Genomic DNA, 21,940 nt, shown 5'->3' on the forward strand with positions numbered 1-21,940 from the left:
GTCCTTGAGGAATCGCCACACTGTCTTACACAATGGTTTAACTAATTTACAGTCCCACCAACAGTGTAAAAGTGTTCCTATTTCTCCACATCCTCTCCAGCATATGTTGTCTCCTGATTTTTTTTTTTTTTTTTTGAGACAGAGTCTCGCTCTGTCGCCAGGCGCCAGGCTGGAGTGCAGTGGCATGATCTTGGCTCACTGCAACCTCCGCATCCCAGGTTCAAGCAATTCTCCTGCCTCAGCCTCCCAAGTAGCTGGGACTACAGGCGCATGCCACCACGCCCAGCTAATTTTTATATTTTAGTAGAGACAGGGTTTCACTATGTTGGCCAGGATGGTGTTTCCCGATTTTTTAATGATCACCACTCTAACTGGCATGAGATAGTGTCTCAAGTAGTTTTGATTTGCATTTCTCTTTTTTTTTTTTTTTGAGACGGAGTGTCGCTCGTTACCCAGGCTGGAGTGCAATGGCGCGATCTCGGCTCACCGCAACCTCCGCCTCCTGGGTTCAGGCAATTCTCCTGCCTCAGCCTCCTGAGTAGCTGGGATTACAGGCACGTGCCACCATGCCCAGCTATTTTTTTTTTTTTTTTGTATTAGTAGAGACGGGGTGTCACCATGTTGACCAGGATGGTCTTGATCTCGTGACCTCGTGATCCACCCGCCTCGGCGGGTAATCCCAAAGTGCTGGGATTACAGGCTTGAGCCACCGCGCCCGGACTGATTTGCATTTCTCTAATGACCAGTGATGATGAGCATTTTTTCATATGTTTGTTGGCCTCATGTATATCTTCTTTTGTAAAGTGTCTCTTCATATCCTTCACCTACTTTTGAATGGGCTTATTTGTATTTTTTCTTGTAAATCTGTTTTAGTTCTTTGTAGATTCTGGATATTAGCCATTTGTCAGATGGGTAGATTGCAAAAATTTTTTCCCATTTTCTTGGTTGCCGATTCATTCTAATGACTGTTTCTTTTGCTGTGCAGAAGCTCTGGAGTTTGATTAGGTCCCGTTTGTCTATTTTGGCTTTTGTTGCCAGTGCTTTTGGTGTTTTGGTCATGAAGTCCTTGCCCACGCCTGTGTCCTGAATGGTTTTGCCTAGGTTTATCTTCTAGGGTTTTTATGGTGTTAGGTCTTATGTTTAAGTCTTTAATCCATCTGGAGTTAATTTTAGTGTAAGGTATCAGGAAGGGGTCCAGTTTCTGCTTTCTGCACATGGCTAGACAGTTTTCCCAACACCAACTATTAAACAGGGACTCCTTTCCCCATTGCTTGTTTTTGTCAGGTGTGTCAAAGATTGGATGGTTGTAGATGTGTGGTGTTGCCTCTGAGGCCTCTGTTCTGTTCCCTTAGTCTATATCTCTGTTTTGGTACAGTACCATACTGTTTTGATTACAGTAGCCTTGTAGTATAGTTTGATGTCTGGTCGTGTGATGCCTCCTGCTTTGTTCTTTTTTTGCTTAGAATTGACTTGGCTATTCGGGCTCTCTTTTGGTTCCATATGAAGTTTAAGATGTTTTTTTCCAGTTCTGTGAGGAAGGTCATTGGTAACTTGATATGGATAGCATTGAATCTGTAAATTACTTTGGGCAGTATGGCCATTTTCACAATATTGATTCTTCCTAACCATGAACATGGAATGTTTCTCCATCTGTTTGTGTCCTCTCTTATTTCTTTGAGCAGTGGTTTGTAGTTTTCTTTGAAGAGGTCCTTTACACTCCTTGTTAGTTGTATTCCTAGGTATTTTATTCTCTTTGTAGCAATTGTGAATGACAGTTCATTCTTGATTTGGCTCTCTTTAAGTCTGTTATTGGTGTATAGGAATGCTTGTGATTTTTGCACATTGATTTTGTATCCTGAGACTTTACTGAAGTTGCTCATCAGTTTCAGGAGATTTTGGGCTGAGACGATGGGGTCTTCTAGATGTACAGTCATGTGACCTGAGAATAGAGACAATTTTACTTCCTCCTTTTCTATTTGAATACCCTTTATTTCTTTTTCTTGCCTGATTGCTCTGGCTAGAACTTCCAATACTATATTGAATAAGAGTAGTGAAAGAGGGCATCCTTGTCTAGTGCCAGATTTCAAAGGGAATGCTTCCAGTTTTTGCCCATTCAGTATGAAGTTGGCTGTTGGTTTGTCGTAAATAGCTTTTATTATTTTGAGGTACGTCCCGTCAATACCTAGTTTATTGAGGGTTTTTAGCATAAAGGGCTGTTGAATTTTGTCAAAGGCCTTTTCTGCATCAATTGAGATAATCATATGGTTTTTGTCTTTGGTTCTGTTCATGTGGTGAATTACATTTATAGACTTGCATATGTTGAACCGGCCTTGCATCCCTGGGATGAAGCCTACTTGATCATGGTGGATAAGCTTTTTGATGTGCTGTTGCAATCGGTTTGCCAGTATTTTATTGAAGATTTTTGCATCTATGTTCATCATGGATATTGGCCTGAAGTTTTCTTTTTTTTTTTTTTTTTTGAGACGGAGTTTCGCTCTTGATACCCAGGCTGGAGCGCAATGGCGCGATCTCGGCTCACCGCAATCTCCGCCTCCTGGGTTCAGGCAATTCTCCTGCCTCAGCCTCCTGAGTAGCTGGGATTACAGGCACACGCCACCATGCCCAGCTATTTTTTTTTTATATTAGTAGAGACGGGGTTTCACCATGTTGACCAGGATGGTCTCGATCTCTTGACCTCGTGATCCACCCGCCTCGGCCTCCCAAAGTGCTGGGATTACAGGCTTGAGCCACCGCGCCCGGCTGAAGTTTTCTTTTCTTGCTGAGTCTCTGCTGGGTTTTGGTATAAGGATGATGTTGGTCTCATAAAACGATCTGGGAAGGATTCCCTCTTTTTGGATTTTTTGGAATAGTTTCAGAAGGAATGGTACCAGCTTCTCTTTGTATGTCTGGTAGAATTCGGCTGTGAACCCATCTGGACCTGAACTTTTTTTGGGTGGTAAGCTCTTAATTGCTGCCTCAGCTTCAGACCTTGTTATTGGTCTATTCAAGGTTTCGACTTCTTCCTGGTTTAGGCTTGGGAGGATGGAGGTGTCCTGGAATTTACCCATTTCTTCCAGGTTTCCTAGTTTATGTGCATAGAGTTGTTTGTAATAATCTCTGATTATGGTTTATATTTCTTGGAATCTGTGGTGATATCCCCTTTATCATTTTTTATTGCATCTATTTGATTATTCTTTTTTCTTTTTTATTAATCTGGCTAGTGGTCTGTCTATTTTGTTGATCTTTTTGAAAAACCAGCTCCTGGACTTATTGATTTTTTTGAAGGGTTTTTTGTGTCTCTATCTCTTTCAGTTCTGCTCTGATCTTAGTTATTTCTTGTCTTCTGCTAGGTTTTGAGTTTTTTTGATCTTGCTCCTCTAGCTCTTTCAATTTTGATGATAGGGTGTTGATATTAGATCTTTCCTTCCTTCTCATGTCAGCATTTATTGCTATATATTTTCCTCTAGACCCTGCTTTAAATGTGTCCAGAGATTCATTGGTTTTGAAGAACATCTTTATTTCTGCCTTTGTTTCATTGTTTATCCAGTCAACATTCAAGAGCCAGTTGTTCAGTTTCCATGAAGCTGTGCAGTTCTGAGTTAGTTTCCAAATTCTGAGTTCTAACTTGATTGCACTGTGGTCTGAGAGACTGTTTGTTATGATTTCCGTTCTTTTGCATTTCCTGAGGAGTGATTGACTTCCAATTATGTGGTCAATTTTAGAGTAGGTGTGATATGGTACTGAGAAGAATGTATATTCTGTGGATTTGGGGTGAAGAGTTCTGTAAATGTCTATTAGGTTTGCTTGGTCCAGGTCAGATATCAAGGTTCAAGTCCTGGATATCCTTGTTAATATTCTGTCTCATTGATCTGTCTAATATTGACAATGGGGTGTTAAAAGTCTCCCACTATTATTGTGTGGGAGTCTAAGTCTCTTTGTAAGTCATTAAGAACTTGCTTTATGTATCTGGGTGCTCCTGTATTGGGTGAGTATATATTTAGGATCGTTAGCTCTTCTTGTTGTATTGATCCTTTTACCATTATGTAATGTCCTTTTTTGTCTCTTTTGATCTTTATTGGTTTAAAGTCTATTTTATCAGAGACAAGAATTGCAACTCCTGCTTTTTTTTGCTTTCCATTTGCTTGGTAAATCTTCCTCCATCCCTTTATTTTGAGCCTTTGTGTATCCTTGCATGTGAGATGGGTTTTCTAGATACAGCACACCTATGGGTTTTGGCTTTTTATCCAATTTGCCAGGCTGTGTCTTTTGATTGGAGCGTTTAGCCCATTTACATTTAGGGTTAATATTGTTATGTGTGAATTTGATCCTGCCATTTTGATGCTAGCTGGCTGTTTTTGCCCATTAGTTGATGCAGTTTCTTCATTGTGTTGATGCTCTTTACCATTTGGTATGTTTTTGGAGTGACTGGTACTGGTTGTTCCTTTCTATGTTTACTGCTTCCTTCAGGAACTCTTATAAAGCAGGCCTGGTGGTGATGAAATCTCTGAGTACTTGCTTGTTTGGCTGGATATGAAATTCTGGGTTGAAAGTTATTTTCTTTAAGGATGTTGAATATCGGCCCCCACTCTCTTCTGGCTTGTAGGGTTTGTAGGGTTTCTGCTGAGAGGTCTGCTGTGAGTCTGATGGGCTTCCCTTTGTGGGTAACCCGACCTTTCTCTCTGGTTGCCCTTAGCATTTTCTCCTTCATTTCAACCCTGGTGAATCTGACGATTATGTGCCTTGGGGTTGCTCTTCTTGAAGAATATCTTTGTGGTGTTCTCTGTATTTTCTGGACTTGAATATTGGCCTGCCTTGCTAGGTTGGGGAAGTTTTCCTGGATAGTATCCTGAAGAGTATTTTCCAGCTTGGATTCATTCTCCGTCACATTCAGATACACCTATCAAATGTAGATTAGGTCTTTTCACATAGTCCCATATTTCTTGGAGACTTTGTTCATTTCTTTTTATCCTTTTTTCTCTAATCTTGCCTTCTCATTTTATTTCATTGAGTTGATCTTCGACCTCTTATATCCTTTCTTCTGCTTGGTCAGTTCGGCTGTTGAAACTTGTGTATGCTTCACGAAGTTCTTGTGTTACGTTTTTCAGCTCCATCAATTCACTTATATTCCTCTCTCTAAGTTGTGTATTCTTGTTAGCATTTCATCAAATCTTTTTTCAAAGTTCTTAGTTTCTTTGCATTGGGTTAGAACATGTTCTTTTAGCTCAGAGAAGTTTCTTATTACCCAGCTTCTGTCAATTCATCACACTCATTCTCCATCCAGCCTTGTTCCCTTGCTGGTGAGGAGTTGTGATCCCTTGTAGGAGGAGAGGTGCTCTAGTTTTGGGTGTTTTCATCCTTTTTGCACTGGTTTCTTCCCATCTTTGTGGATTTATCCACCTGTCGTCTTTGTAGTTGTTGACTTTCAGATTGGGTCTCTGAGTGGATGTCCAGTTTGTTGATGATGAAGTTATTTCTTTCTGTTTCTTAGTTTTCATTCTAATATTCAGGCCCCTCTGCTGTAGGACTGCTGAGGTCCACTCCAGGCCCTGCTTGCCTTTGGGATCATCTGCAGCAGCTGCAGAACAGTGCTGCCAGTTCCTTCTTCTGCTATCTTTGTCCCAGAAGGACACCCACCAGATGTCAGTCTGAGCTCTCCTTTATGAGGTGACTCTTTGGATATACAGGGGTCAGGGAGCTGCTTGAGGAGACAGTCTGTCCTTTATAGGAGCTCAAGTGCTGAGCTGTGAGCTCCATTGTTAATTCAGAGCTGCTGGGCAGGTACATTTAAGTCTGCTGCAGCAGAACTCATAAACGCCCCCCTTTTTTTCCCCAGGTGCTCTGTCCCGGGGAGTTAGGGCTTTATTTATGAGTTTCTGTTGTGCTACTACCTTTTTTCAGGTCTGCCCTGCCCAGCAAGGAGGCAACCTAGTCACTGTCTGCCTGCAGAGGCTTTGCTGAGCTGCTGTGGGCTCCGCCCAGCTGCCGTGTGAACTTCTCTGCAGTCTTGTTTATACGGGTATAGTTAGAACTGCCTCAGCAATGGCGGCCCACCTCTGTAATGGCGGACTCTCTCTGTAATGGTGGGCTGCTTTGGTAATGGCGGGCTGCCTCAGTAATGGCGGACTGCCTCGGCAATGGTGGGTTGCCTCGGCAATGGTGGACTACCTCTGTAGTGGTGGACTGCCTTGGTAATGGTGGACGCCCCTCCCCCACAGAGCTGGACTGTCCCGGGTTCAGCTGTGCTTGCTGTGAAACTCTCAATCCAGAGCGTTTCAGATTGCTGTTTTTTTGTGGGGGTGGGACCAGCCGAGCCTGATCACCTTGCTCCCTGCCTCAGAGCCCTTTTTTTTTTTTTTTTTTTTTTCAGTTGAACGGGCGACTGTGTTTCCCAGGTGTTCCAGTCGCCTGTTGAAAAAGCACTGGGATCTGTGTGATTTCCCATGCAGCAACCCACTGTGCTGGCTGAAATAGCCATGCTGAGATTCGTGGCACTTTTTTTGCCTGGGAATCTCCTGGCCTGGCTCTGTGTTTCAGTCCCCTTTTTTATCAGTTGAATAGGCGACTCTGTCTCCCAGGAGCTCCAATCGCCAGCTAAAACAGCACCCAGACCTGTGTATTTTGTGCGGAGAACCGCCACGCTGGCCAAAACAGCCACACCGACCAGAACAGCCACACTGGTGACCCGTGGGGCTCCTCCGCCTGGGAATCTCCTGGTCTGTGGGCAATAAAAATCTGTCTGGAAATGCAGCATCAACACACCCTCCTTTCACTGGAAGCTGCAATCCTGAGCTGCTCCTAATTGGCCATCTTGGATCCGTGTCTAAGAAGGTCATTTGTTTTTTGTGAACTTAAGTTTTTTTTAATGGATTCTGGATGTTAGACCTTTGACAAAAGTATGATTTGTGAATATTTTCTTTTATTCTGTAGGTTGTGTGTTTACTTTGTTGACGGTTTTCTTTGCTGTGAAGAAGATATTTAGTTTAATTGGGTCCCATTTGTCAATTTTTGCTGTTGTTACAATTGCTTTTGGTATTTTCATCACAAAATCTTTGTTAGTTCCCATGTCTAGAATGGTATTTTCTAGGATACCTTCAAGGGATTTTTATAATTTTACGTTTTACATTTAAGGCTTTAATTTATCTTGAGTTGATTTTTGTATATGATGTAACGAAGGGGTCAAGTTTCAATTTTCTACGTAGTGCTAGGTGGTTATCCCAGCACCATTTATTAAATAGGGAATTCATCCCACATTCCTCTTGTTAGTATTGTCAAAGATTGGATGGTTGTAGGTGTGTGGCATTATTTCTGGGCTCTGTGTTCTGTTGCACTGATCTATGAGTCTCTTTCTTGTACCAGTATTATGCGGCTTTGGTTACTGTAGCCCTGTTGTATAGTTTGCAGTCAGGTAATGTAATGCCTCCAGCTTTGTTCTTTTTGCTTAGGATTGTCTTGGCTACTCATGTTCTTTTTTTGTTCCATGTGAATTTTAAAATAGTTTTTTATAGTTCTCTTAAGAATGTTTTTGTTAGTTTGATAAGACTAGCATTAAATCTGTTCTTTTTTTGTGCAATGTGTCCATTTTAATGATATCGATCTTTTCTACCTGTGAACATAAAATGGTTTTCCATTTATTTGTGTTATCTCTGACATTTTTTTTTTTCTTTTTTGAGTCAGAGTCTTGCTCTGTAACCCAGGCTGGAGTGTAATGGCACAATCTCAGATCACCACAACCTCTGCCTCCTGGGTTCAAGTGATTCTCTTGCCTCAGCCTCCTGAATAGCTGAGATAACAGGCACCCACCACCATGCCCAGCTAATTGTTGTATTTGTGTAAAGATGGGATTTCACCATATTGGACAGGCTGCTCTCGAACTCTTGACTTCATGATCCACCTGCCTCAGCCTCCCAAAGTGCCAGGATTACAGGCATAACTCACCACACCCAGCCATCTCTGACTTCTTGAAGCAGTATTTCATGATTCTTGTCATAGAGATCTTTCACCTCTCTGGTTAGCTGTACTCCTAAATATTTGTATGTTTCTGTGTGTCTGTCAATTGTGAAGGGGATTGTGTTTTTTATTTGGTTTTGGCTTGATGTTAATATACAGAGATTCTACCAATTTTATATACTTTGTAATCTGAAATTTTGTTGAAGTCATTTCTCAGTTTAAAGAGCTTTCCTGCAGAGACTATAGGGTTTTCTTTTTTTTTCCTTTGTTTTTTTTTTTTTTTTGAGATGGAGTCTGCTCTGTCGCCCAGGCTGGAAGTGCAGTGGTGCAATCTCGACTCATTGCAACCTCTGCCTACTGGGTTTGAGTGATTCTCCGGCCTCAGCTTCCTGAGTAGCTGGGATTACAGACGCGTGCCATCATGCCCTGCAAATTTTTAATTTTACTTCATTTTAGTAGAGTTGGGGTTTCACCATCTTGGTCAGGCTGGTCTAGATCTCCTGACCTCATGATCCACCCACCTAGGCCTCCCAAAGTGCTGAGATTACAGGTCTGAGCCACAGCACCTGGCCAACTGTAGGGTTTTCTAGATACAGAATTATGCCATCTGCAAACAGAAATGGTTTGACTTCCTTTCTTCCTGTTTGAATGCCTGTTATTTTATCTCTTGTCTGATTTGCTCTGGTCAGGACTATCAATTTTATGTTAAATAGAAGTAGTGAGAGAAGGTATGCCAGTTTTCAAGGAGAAATGCTTTCAGCTTGTTTCCATTCAGTATGTTTGCTTTGAGTTTGTCATAGATAACTCATTATTTTCAAGTTTGTACCTTGAATGCCTACTTTTTTTGAAGATTTTAAACATAAAGCATGATAAATTTTATTAAAATCTTTTTCTGCATCTATTGAGATAATATTTTCATTTTTGTCTTTAGTTCTCTTTATGTGATAAATAACATTTATTAATTATTGCATGTTCAACCAACCTTGCATCCCAGGGATAAAACCTACTTGATCATAGTGGAGTAGCTTCTTGATATGCTGCTGGATTTGGTTTGCCAGCATTTTTTTGAGGATTTTTTCATCAATGTTTATCAAGAATATTTGACTGAAGTTTTCTATTTCTTGTTTTATCTCTGCCGGGTTTTAGTACCAGAATGTTGCTGTTTGAGCTGAGGAGGAGTGCCTTCTTCTCAATGTTTGGAATAGTTTTAGTAGGAATGATACTGTCTCTCGTTTTTACATCTGGTAGAATTCACCTGTGAATTTGTCTAATCCTGGGCTTTGTCTTGGTCGGTAGGCTATTTATTACTTACTCAATTTTGGAACTTGTTAGTGGTCTATTCAGGAATTTCTTTTTTGTTCAGTCTTTGGAGAATGTATTTGTCCAGATATTTGTCTATTTCTTTTAGATTTTCTAGTTTTTGTGCAGATAGGTGTTCATGGTAGACTTCAGTAGTTATTTGTATTTTTGTGGGGTCAGTGGTAATTTCTCTTTTGTCATTAACTGTGTTTATTTGAATCTTCTCTTTATTCTTCATTAATCTAGCTAGTTATTTACATTATTAATTTCTTTCAAAGATTTATCTCTTGGATTTCTTGTTCTTTTGTATGTGTTTTTCATGTCTAAATCTCCTTTGGTTCAGATCTTATTTTGGTTATTTTATTTGTCTGTTGCTAGCTTAGAAGTTGTTTTACTATTGCTTCTCTCATTCTTTTATTTATGATGTTAGGTTGTTAAATTGAGATGTTTTTGATGTGATCATTTAATGCTATTAATTTCACTGTTAACATCACGTTAGCTGTATTGCAGAGATTCTGGTATGTTGTATCTTTGTTTAAAAAGATGTTTAAATTTCTGCTTTAATTTTATTATTTACCTAAAAGTCATTCAAGTGCAGGTTATTTAATTTCCATGTGATTATATGGTTTCAAGTGGTTTTCTTTGTATTGAATTGTATTTTTATCAAGCTTTGGTCTTTTTTTGTGGTTGGTATGATTTGGGGATTTTTTTAATTTGCTGAGAAATGTTTTATTTCTGATTGTGTGGTCAGTTTTAGAGTATGTGCCACATGGTAATGAGAAGAGTGTATATTATAATGTATCTAGATGGAGAGTTCGGTAGATTACTCTTTGGTCAAGTGTTGAATTTAGGTTTTTGTTTTGTTTTGTTTTGTTATGATACAGTGTTTCACTCTTGTTGCCCAGGCTGGAGTGCAGTGGCGCGATCTTGGTTTGCCACAACCTCAGCCTCCCAGGTTCAAGCAATTTTTCTGCCTCAGCCTCCTGAGTAGCTGGTATTACAGGCATGCACCATGACATCCAACTAATTTTGGTATTCTTAGTAGAGACAGGGTTTCTCCATGTTGGTAAGGTTGTTCTCCAACCCCCGACCTCAGGTGATCCACCTGCCTCAGCCTCCCAAAGTGGTGGGATTACAGGTGTGAGCCACCGCACCTGGCTTGAATTTGGGTTTTAACATTTTTGTTTATTTTCTGTCTCAATTGTCTGTCTAAGAATGTCTGTGAGGTCTCATAGCCTCCCACTGTTATTGTGTCAGAATCTACATCTCTTCATAGGTCTCCAATAACTTTTTGTTATTTATATGCACCAGTAAAATTTTTATAACACCTCATTCTCTTCTGCTTTTTTTTTTGGTCCATAGCATTTTTTCATGTGCACACAGTGTGCCCAAGGATACATCTTAGATTTCCAGTGTCTACTGAAATTCAGATGTCCAAGAGTTTAAGAATATGATGAGACCTGGCTTTTGAAGGAGAAAATATAAATTAGAAATAAGAGACTTTATTCTCCTACCTGAAAATAAGAAAACATATTTTCCTTATCTGTCTTTTTTTAAAGCATTTAGATTATACATAATTTCTCTACTTTTTTTGATGTATATACATATATATATGTATGTATGTATAATATTGAAAGCAAAATGAACCTCTTTTCATTCTTTGTGACTCGGGATTATTTTTATTTAGATTCATTGCTTTGTTTTTGCTTTGATATAGGTTTTTAAAATATATTTAGTCTTTTAAAGTAGATAGATTTCTTTAGATTAAAGCTCATATTAAGAACACACAAAAAGTTGAGCACAAAGATCGGATGAAATTTAGCAATACAGAATGATAAAGGCTAAAAGATACTAAGTACATTTCTTTGACAGAAAACTGATTATCCAAGGTAATTATCTAATATTTGCAGGCTGAAGTATTTACCCTGCAAAAGCAAGAACAGTTCAATGTATAAACTCAACAGTAGATTCCGTAGTTGTACTTTGATTTTAATTTACTTTAGAACAACTAGCAAGCATAGGTACATGTAGTGTTTGTAGACAACCTGCATTTATATAAATTAAACAGCATTTTTTTCAATAGTGTGAATATAAGGCCAAAATATTTAATTTGATTGAATACTCATTAAATAGACATTTTTATTTTTTTTTTGTTTCATAGTTGAGATTTTATTGTTTGAGGATCAGTACAGACATTTCAATTTGTACACAATTCTTAACATACGTAACAAAAATCTAAAAAGCCATGTATTGTAATTCTTTTTTAAAGTTATTCCAGTGACTTTCCAGCTTAAAATTTAGATGCAAATTTTCCTTAAGAGGCTATCAAGTACCTGTATCTTCACATGTCGATAAGCTGTTACATATGTCCCAACAATTCACAACTGAATAGCATGTATACTACATATTCAAATTTTTAATCGTTCACAGCACAGTAACAAAGTTATTAGGAAAACAGGACTACCACACCAAAGATGTTACAGAGTGCATACAATTCTGACAGGGAGAGCCACGATCAGAGTGGTTTTCTTTAGGAAACAATTCTACTAGAAAACAACATGGGAATAGAAGTAATTTAAAATGTTCAAGACATTAAATGCAGGACTGACTCCATATTGCCATTTAATATGCTTTGTATTATAGGATATAAAAACTAACCCCCCATCTATGGAATGTTAAGCTGACACCCGAGACAGTCAAAGCCTCCCATAATTCAATATCCCACACTATTTTCTGGTTGTACCAAAAAATAAACAACCAGAAAATGATTTCACTTCTTAAAAAAAAGCATTTACACTTAAAAAATGGGATGAGGTGAGATTCCCTCCTTCTTAAAAATGTTTCTAGAGCTACTAAAAAACTTGCATTTACAAAATAGTTGATAAAAATATTCCTCTGGATTGTACAAGAAGGGAGACAGGGACCACTGATAAGACATGGTATACGGTATTAATCAGACTTGGCTTCTTTCTCTCCTGCTTCATCAGAGGCTGGACTCTCCTCAGTTTTCGTTTCCCCGTTTTCTGCAGGTAAATCATCTTTTCTTGGTTAGCCACTTCAGCCTTTTTTCCCTTTGCTCCCCTTTTCCCTTTTGTTTGCACTTTTTTGTCTGAAGATTTATCCTTCGCTGCTGCCTTTTTCGGCTTTGCTTCCATTTTTGCAGGAGGGTTCGCCGACAACCGCGCAGATCTCCTCTTGCGCTCTTCCTTGGCGACCCGTTTGGCGGACCTGACCTTCCTTTTGGGCATCCCGGCGACTGGGAGGCGCGTGCCTGGTGCCTGCGGGCCGCGGCGCGCCGAAAGCCTTTGCGAAGCTGGGCTGCCTGGCCGCTGCCACTCCTCCCGCCGCCCGAGCTGCCGAGACCTAAATAGACATTTTAATATTGCTATTCATACTTTTGAAATATAGTGTTTTAACTAAATTATGGTTACAATTTTAAAAATTCTTACATGCCTTGTGACTAGTACATTAAAATTATTTATAGTTATTTATTTCTAATATCCAAATAAAATTTACTACCAAATTGTTAAAGTAGATACTAGTCTGACATGTTTATTAACTTATCCAGTAGGATAACTATAGGTAAGCATAATTATATATATTTTTTTTAATGGAGTTTTGCTTTTGTCACCCAGGCTGAAGTGCAATGGTGTAGTCTTGGCTCACTGAAACCTCCACCTCCTGGGCTCAAGCAATTCTCCAGCCTCAGTCTCCCAAGTAGCTGGGATTACAGGCACCCATCACCACACTCAGCTAATTTTTGTATTTTTTTTTTTTTAACAACTGGTAATCAATTTATTAAAATAACTGACTTAAGCATCTGCAATGGTGACTTCCACCTCAACTCCTGGCTCAATACTGATGAAAGTAATCTGCTTAACAATCTCAGAAGGACTGTGAAAGTCAATGAGTCGCTTGTGGATTCTCATCTGGAAACGATCCCATGTTTTAGAACCTTCACCACAAGGTGTTTTTCTTATAGTGATTCTCAAAGTCTTCGTAGGCATTCGAACTGGTCCTTTCACTTTCAGATTCATTATTATTTTATTATTATTTTTTTTGAGATGGAGTTTCACTCGTTACCCAGGCTGGAGTGCAATGGCGCGATCTCGGCTAACCACAACCTCTGCCTCCTGGGTTCAGGCAATTCTCCTGCCTCAGCCTCCTGAGTACCTGTGATTATAGGCACGCACCACCACGCCCAGCTAATTTTTTGTATTTTTAGTAGAGACGGGGTTTCACCATGTTGACCAGGATGGTCTCACTCTCTTGACCTCGTGATCCACCCGCCTCTGCCTCCGAAAGTGCTGGGATTACAGGCGTGAGCCACCGTGCCCGGCCTCGCTTTCAGATTCTTTTCCTTTGCTCCTCTGATCAAGTCAGCACATACCTTCTCCAGCGATTTTACGTTGCGGCTTGTTAGAGTGATTCGAATTCGGTGAATTGCCACCTCTGGCTCCACAGGTGTTTTTCCAGTATCCTTAAAAGCCATGGCTGCTGCACGGCTTCCTGACAGACTTGTTCCTTGGCAAGAGCGAACAGCGGTGAGTCAGGAGCAGGAGCGTGCGGACTAACGATCCACAACAGCTACGACCGCGTCTTCCTCAAAAAGACTAATTTTTGTATTTTTATTAGAGACGGGGTTTCACCATGTTTGCCAGGCTGGTCTCGAACTCCTGACCTCAGGAGATCCACCCACCTCAGCCTTCCAAAGTGCTGGGATTACAGGCTTGAGCCACCATGCCTGGCCTATTTATAGTGTCTTTTATTTCACTAAATTGGAATGTTGCTATTACAGGACCAATAAACACAGATGATGTGGCCAGCCAAAAACCACAATAGCTCTTCAGTTAGCTATGTGGCAAGCTTAAATATACTCCACTATATAAACAAAATCAGATTATAAATCTTCATCAAAAAGTGCTGGTGGAAATTGTGAGATGTATTTCAATATAGAACCACCATTCAATGGCTAGAAGATGAGAGAGCAGCAGAGATAGAAGATAAACCTTATAAAATTTTGCTGAGAATATGCCCCGGCACTCCAGGCTTGATTGCTTCACACCCCCCACCCCTTTTCTTTATAATGCTAATGTTTCTCGTGCTGAGAGTAGCTATGTACTTAGATTGTTGAGAGAGAAATTCCTTTTAAGACAATGTTTTGTGGCTGACTTGATAAATCTTTAAACTGAGTTTTTACTTAAGATGCTTTTAACTTATTTTTTCCTCTGAGCATAATCTTACTCTGAGTGAGAGCTCTTTTTCTGTCCAGTACTTTGGGTGTCTGCACTATAAGTATTCCATGGTGTCTATGAATGAGGCAGGCTGTCTCAGTGAAAACTTTTGGAGCTGTCTCTATCTGGACTCATGTTGGAAACCCAGCAGTAGTTTTTCCCTGTCACCATTGTAAATAAAAACTGAGACTGAATTACTGTTCCAATTTCCATTATTGTGAAGCTGTAGTTCTCCCCTGAAGGCCTGCAGGCTGTCTTCTTTCAGCTTAGGGTTCACCCTCTGAGGTGACACTGAAGTGCTGCCATGGCAGTTGTGGTTTATGTAAGATGTGAGCTTTCAGCTGTGAGCCCTGTGCTGTAGGCTCTGTCTCAATGGCAGATGGTAGGGGTCAAGAGAGGACACCAGCTAACAGGAGAGGGCAAGCAGGAGAGCTGTAGACCAGTGCTCAGGGAGTAGAGAGCCATTGCTTTAAAATCTAAATAGCCAAAAAGATATCACCCTATTCAACCATTTTTGTAGAGGATTCAGAGCCTACTTTTAGGGGGCACCTGGCTTTAAGTTGCAAAATTACCTCCTTTCATGAAGATGTGAAAAGTTTATCTTGTCATTAAACATAACTGATTAGCTTACATGACCGTATTTCTACTGTCTCTAATTTTTTGACTTTCTATAAATTTTTCTAATTATGGTTACTGTATTACTGTCTTTGCAGTCTCTTAAGCAGATTGACCGTGTTGCATGTCATAGTCAGGTTTAATTGTGTAATATAACACAATTAAATGTCTGTTCTATTGTAGAGTTTCTCTGGGGCTGAAGAAAATTTGTCATTTAATCATGTTTCACAAAAACTGTCTAGAAGTACCAGACATGATATTAAAATATTAGGTACTAACCAAGCTTTACTCTAGAGGAAACTTTCCCTCTCAGGCTATCAGTCAACTCACAATTGTGCTGCAAAGTGCATATTGTCCCCTAACTTTGCAGACAGAATTGTCTCTCTGCCAATTTGGTATTTATAGTCCTCCACAGTAACTTTTAGAGAGGCTAGATCAGAATTCTACAAACTTCACAGAGGAACAAACAACGATTTTGCATTTTTCAATGACTCTATCTTCAGACCTGAAACTAATTCACAGACTATGGGCCCAGAAACCCAATCACAGTAACATGCATGCATTGTGTAGACATGTACACATGGGCATATCTACTTTCTTTTTCTTCTTGCTAAAATGTCCACAAATATGCAGGGAACACCTGCTGCTACTCCACCTATTCAAGACCTAAATCTGCAACTTCAAATTCTGAATCCAGGTCTTCAGATTTGAGAAAAAAAGAAAACCTTTTTTTCTGAGAGATGCAAGTCCTTTTAGTTGTCAAACTTAAAGAGACATTAAAATGAGAGCAGAATTCTGTTTCTCTTTTTGTTTTTTGAACTATGTATTTACCTTTCAAAGCTGTTTGCTATTGCCACAAGTAGCTATATATCAATAATGCCACACTGGACACTATAACTCATAATCTATACCTTGATATATATCCAATTAACAATCAGTTATTCCTGTAAATAAATAAAACTTCCTAACAAACAACTTTGAATCAACCCACTCTCTATCCATCTTTTTTCTCCTTTACAGATCAACTTGTAATCACACTGCTAATCAAGTGTGTTTCAGGCAACTTGAATATTTTCTCCCCGGTTACAGTCCTCAAGCTTGGCCCAAATAAACTGTCAACTTATATCTATGTTTCCTCAGCTTTTTCCTTTTAGATAGACATATTATTTAGAATGTGCCAGAGCAGCCTCTATGAGGGTATCTCTCCTTTGATTGTACTCTGCTTGCTGTAACACCCAAGGATGCAGAGCCAGGTTGATCCCACCTGGAATCTGCATGTAAAGTCTGGCCTCTGCCTAAGATTTACAGGACAGGGCCAGATTTTGAATTGAGAATGTACAGATAAGCAACAGAAGACATTTTCTGTATTGCGAAATGTCAACATAGACATCTTAAATCTTTCCTTTGAGAGTATAGCTATTTGAGCTTTTCAGATCTTCTCCAGTGAACCTGTTGCATGTATGTGAGAGACTCCAGGTATAAATAAAATCTGATGATAGAATCTGTAAGTATAAACAGCCATCTTAGGAGTGAGACATCAAGGCCACAAAGTATCCAGAGCCATTACCACAACTATACCTACCTGTAAAGTGTGATACTGGTGTAGAGTATTCTTCTTATTTCTCTTACTCAAGAGCTAATTAATCAGGACCAGTGAATTAGGTTCTAGAGCTTCACCAGGGCAGTTTTATTTTCTATTTAGAATCAGCCTGAGTCTCTTCTGCCTGGCTTATTATTGGGCCATTAGCCCAGAGTCACTGGAAACCCTCTCGCAATCACCTAGGCATCCTTGAGACATTTCAGGATGTCCAGAGCAGAATTGTGTCAGGCTGATAAGAGTGGTTCATTCTGCTTCTATCTCAATATAAGAGAAATGAGTCATCCTGTGTTCCTCCCCTCATACAAGAGATATCTTTGATTGGTACCCAGAAGAGAGTTTCTCCAGTTTCTTGGTACTTGACTGAAAAACAAGGGGGAGGTCCTGAGACTCAAACAGATAAATTAATAGCTTCCATTTCATATGGCCATTAAAAAAAATAGATGAAGCAGTCATGGTCTCTACCACCCAGAAACTTATAGTCTAGACAAGCAACTGGATAAATGCTTGGAATTAAACATCATCATATGGTTGGTACAATAAACAGATGTGTCCAGAAGCACTTGGGCTTTATTTGGACTACTTTCTTTATAATCTTGTGACTTCTGATGTCATTACCTGAAGGAATGTTTATGGACAGAAGGATTGTTATTTCTATTTCTTTTACCTTGGTCAAATATATACATATATTTCAATAAAATTATCCTAGGAACCTTAAAAAACTTGTTTAAATTGCTTATTAGTACATATCATAAAATTGACAGGGAGGTGTCTAGAAAAATATTAAAATTACACAAACTCTGAGATTTAAATTTCTCTTAAATAAACTTAGAAAAAACAGAACTGGAAGTACATCCAGTAGCACTGAGAACAAAATTCTACATAGGGTCCACTCCCTGACTCAGTTCTGTTTGGATCCATCATTTCTGGAGGCCTTATTTAGGTCAGGTCCCACCCTGGAGTCTTGCCTCACAGAACTGATTAAAAGAGATCAGAGTTTTGGCTGCTGAATCCTGCTGTATTTCTAGAGCTGGTGCTCACAATTTTTTGAAACTAAAAAACAGGTAAATGAAAAAAATAAAGTATGTTTTTTAGGATTCTAATTTTTTTAAAACCAGTGCTTGCAGAGACATTCCATTTAGCAACTTTTTTCCTATCCCTGCAGATCCAATAGTTTCTCCACAAGTCACAAACAAGTAAATATAAACAAAATTAGAATTAAAAAAAAAAATTGGCTGGATGCAGTGGCTCACGCCTGTAATCCCAGTACTTTGGGAGGCTGAGGTGGGCAGATCACAAGGTCAAGAAACTGAGACCATACTGGCCAACATGTCCAAAATACAAAAATTAGCTGGGTGTGGTGGTGCATACCTGTAGTCCCAGCTACATGGGAGGCTGAGGCAGGAGAATTGCTTGAACCTGGGAGGCGGAGGTTTTTAAAAAAATTGTATTAAACTCTTCTGTATTCCTCTCATCTGCCTATATTTAGCTTTTATTCTATACATTTTTAAAAATCAGTGACAGAGAAGCAGAAGAAATAAAAATGTGGCTCTTATGCCATTCTTTTTTCTGAGTTTGGGAATACATTAGAGAATATTTCTGTGTTGAAAATTATTTTATTGGATACATTCAGTCATCTCTATAAAATAGAAACTGTTCTCTTTACTCTCTCATTTTAAATTGAGTCAAATTAAAAATTCTGCCCATGGCCACTTAGGAAATATGTGTGTCTTTTGTTGTGTTTTTCAGGGACAATTGACATTTAATGATGTGATCATAGAATTCTCTCTGGAGGAGTGGCAACGCCTGGACAAGACTCAGCGGAATTTATATAGAGATGTTATGTTAGAGAACTACAGAAACCTGGTCTTCCTGGGTGAGGATAATTTTATTTAAACAATTTCTATTATATTCTATAGGTTTCATTTCTCTTTTCTGTAGAATGTGTTTTGGTGATTTATGTTTAGGATAAATGAGTTGTAGATCCTTTTTTTCTGAAAACAGGGATTTGTAAGTATAGAAACAATTTTTTTAAAGATATTTTATTTTTACCTGAACTTTCCACATTTCTGAGTAGATCTGTGTTTTTCAGATCTGTATTTTTCACTCTAGATTATTGGAAATTCCAGAAGTTTAGTGGTGCAAAAAATAGTTGCCCACACCTTAAAATCTCATTGCCACCACCAATTTTTGATTCAGTAGTGTTAGGTAGTAAAATTAAGGACCTGTACAAATTTAAAATATTTTCTAAATATTTAGAAATTTGTTGTAAATTAGTATTGGGGAATTAATTTATTAGAATATTATATTCTCTTTAATGAGCACATTATTTGAGTAATGTGAGCAATATTTATGTTGTTTATTTTTAATAAAACAGGTATTGCTGTCTCTAAGCCAGACTTGATAGCTTGTCTGAAGCAAGGAAAAGAGCCTTGGAATATGAGGAGACATGAGATGGTAACTAAACCTCCAGGTATGTGAGAGCAAATACAACAGACAACATAGATGAGAGGTCCAGAAGTCAAGAAAATAGCCAGTTCTCAAAATGTGACCTGGGAAGTTGTGCTCCAAAGGAAGTAGTTTCTGGGAAGACTGAGATTTTTTTAAATTTGACTCTCACATAGGGGCATCTTCTGTTTTATGCTTTAAAATTCTCTAAGGATTCTATTTTCTTTTTGGTGATCTCCTTTCAAGTTTACAATGAGAGCCAAAGTTGTGTTCATGCCATATAAGGGACTGCACAATCTGACTACTTTTTCATTGTCATTGGGGACAGACAAATATCTGTATAGTTCTGAAAAACCATGTTAAAAGAACCTGGCTCTTTTACTTTATATTTGCTTTGTCTCTTACCATGTGATATGTCTAGTTACTCTTTGTCTTCTACTATGATTGTAAGCTTCCCGAGACCGTAACCAAAAACAGATGCTGGCACATACTTCTTCTACAGTCTGCCAAACTGTGAGCTAAATAAATCTTTTTTATATATAAATTATTTTTTTATGAATTATCTACTCAGATATTTCTCTATATGCAAAATCATGCAGTCTATGTTATCTATATTTTCTATTTTCTTATTCTTTTATATGAATTTTCTGTTTATTATTATATATTATTGAAAATGAGATCTCAGTGTCTACAACTATTATATTGCTATGTATTTCTTGCTTCACCTTTGTCCATATTTATATATTTTGGAGCCCTGTTTTTATACATACCTGTACATATAAATATAGTAGTTATAGATCTTGGTAAATTAACCCATTTTACTATTACATAATAGCAGTCTTTGCCTCATACTAGTACTTGACTTAAAGCATATTATGTCCAATATAATTATGATTACCTCACCCAGTTGTGGCTATTTGCATGAAATATAGATTTTTTTTTAAATTCTATTACTTACAGCCTATTTGACTTACTGCTAAAATTGTTCTCTTGTAGAGAACAGATTGTATGCTTCTTTTCTTAAGCCACTCAGGCAACTTATTTCTTTTCTTTTGAATTAATTAATAAATTAATAAAATAGGGTCTCACTCTGTCAACCAGGCTGATTTACAATGGTGTGATTATGGCAGTGAGCTGCAGCCTCAGCCTCTCAAACTCAGATAATCCTCTCATTTCAGCCTCTCAACTAGCTGGGTTACAGGCACATGCCATTAAAAACCCAACTAGGTTTTTTTTTTTTTTTTTTTTTTTTTTGGTAGAAACAGGGTTTTGCTGTGTTCCCAGGCTGATCTCAAACTCCTGGAATCAAATAATTAGCCCCCCTTGGCCTCCCAAAGTCCTGGAATTACATTTCCTTTTGTTAAGTAGTTTAATCAATTTATATTTAAATTTATTTCTTAAAGTTACATACCACTTCATTGTTATGTTTTATGTGTTTTTTGTACATGGTTTTTTTTTTTTTTCCTTGCTTTCTTGTTTAACTGACTTTTAAAATTTCGTAGTGGCATGCTTTGCTTATTCTTTCAGTTTATTTTGCATAGTTTCTACAAAATTTTTTAGTTATCTTGAAAAATGGACATTATGCAAAACATCTTAAGATTAAATTAATATGTTTTTATCTCATAACAATTTTAATTGAATACAAAAACTATATTTCTATATCTTCCAGTTAGTTATTTCTTTTTTCTTTTTATTTGATACGAAGTTTCGCTCTTGTTACCCAGGTTGGAGGGCAATGGCGCGATCTCGGCTCACTGGAACCTCCGCCTCCTGGGTTCAGGCAATTCTCCTGCCTCAGCCTCCTGAGTAGCTGGGATTACAGGCATGCGCCACCACGCCCAGCTAATTTTTTGTATCTTTAGTAGAGACGGGGTTTCACCATGTTGACCAGGATGGTCTCGATCTCTTGACCTCGTGATCCACCCGCCTCGGCCTCCCAAAGTGCTGGGATTACAGGCATGAGCCACCGCGCCCGGCCGGTTGCAGATTTTTCTATTGTGAATTCTGCTGCTGTAAATGTGTGTGCAAGTATCTTTTTTTGTGTAATTAGTTGTTTTCCTCTGGTTAAATACCCAGTGGTGGGATTGCTCAGTCAAGTGGTAGTACAATTTTAGTCTTTAGAAATCTCCACACTCTTTTCTATAGTGTTTGTACTAGTTAACATTCCCACCAGCAGTGTAGAAGTATTCTCTGATCACTGCAACCACACCAACATCTATGGGATTTGTTTGTTTGTTGGTTGGTTTGTTTGTTTTTTATTATGGCCATTCTTGCAGGGGTAAGGTGGTATTGTATTGTGATTTTGATTTGCATTTTCCTGATCATTAACGATGTCGAGTATTTTTTTATGTGTTTGTTGGCCATTTGTATATCTTCTGTTGAAAATTGTCTATTTGTGTCCTTAGCTCAGTTTTGATGAGATTGTTTGTTTTTTTCTTGCTGATTTGTTTGAGTGCATTGTTGATTCTGTATATTTGTCTTTCATCAGATGTATAAATTGTGAAGATTTTCTCCTATTTTGTGGATCTTCTCTTCACTCTGCTGTTCTTTTTGCCATGTAAAAGCTCTTTTATTTAATTAAGTCTCAGTTTTGACACTATTCCACTAGATAGAGAACTCTTCCTAATTTATCTTTGTTTTCATTGCATTTGCTTTTTGGTTCTTGATCATAAAATCCTTGTCTAAGCCAATGTCTAGAAGGGTTTTTCCAATGTTATCTTCTAGAATTTTTATAGCTTCAGGTCTTAGATTTAGGTCCTTAATCTATCTTTAGTTGATTTTCGTATAAGGTAAAAGATGA

General features: G+C 38.5%; 2 protein-coding genes and 1 pseudogene across 2 annotated transcripts in view; 1 reads left to right on the plus strand and 2 right to left on the minus strand.

Annotated features, from left to right (window-relative positions):
- LOC105726270 (zinc finger protein 99) overlaps window positions 1-21,940 on the plus strand; it is a 50,391-nt gene that overhangs the window by 17,199 nt on the left and 11,252 nt on the right. The window contains 2 exon segments of the mRNA XM_064381554.1: window positions 18,442-18,568; window positions 19,070-19,165. Coding sequence (XP_064237624.1) covers window positions 18,442-18,568; window positions 19,070-19,165 — 223 coding nt within the window.
- Window positions 12,122-12,494, minus strand: LOC110569458 (non-histone chromosomal protein HMG-14-like; annotated as a pseudogene).
- LOC135276655 (small ribosomal subunit protein uS10-like) lies at window positions 13,025-13,823 on the minus strand. Its single transcript, XM_064380693.1, has 2 exons — window positions 13,582-13,823; window positions 13,025-13,270 (listed from the first exon to the last, which is right to left on the minus strand). Exons 1-2 carry the CDS (start codon window positions 13,736-13,738, stop codon window positions 13,059-13,061), a joined length of 369 nt encoding a protein of 122 aa, XP_064236763.1. The 5' UTR covers window positions 13,739-13,823; the 3' UTR covers window positions 13,025-13,058.

Source organism: Aotus nancymaae, unplaced genomic scaffold, assembly GCF_030222135.1.
Source record: "Aotus nancymaae isolate 86718 unplaced genomic scaffold, 86718_ANA_hifiasm-v0.15.2.pri h1tg000028l, whole genome shotgun sequence".
Taxonomy (NCBI): domain Eukaryota; kingdom Metazoa; phylum Chordata; class Mammalia; order Primates; family Aotidae; genus Aotus; species Aotus nancymaae.

Excerpts from the sequence above, each read along its gene's own strand:
- LOC135276655 (XM_064380693.1), bottom strand. The coding sequence starts at position 13,738 with ATGGCTTTTAAGGATACTGGAAAAACACCTGTGGAGCCAGAGGTGGCA. Across the intron at positions 13,271-13,581 it reads GAATCTGAAAGCGAGGCCGG|TGAAAGGACCAGTTCGAATG; the intron begins GCACGGTGGCTC and ends TGAATCTGAAAG.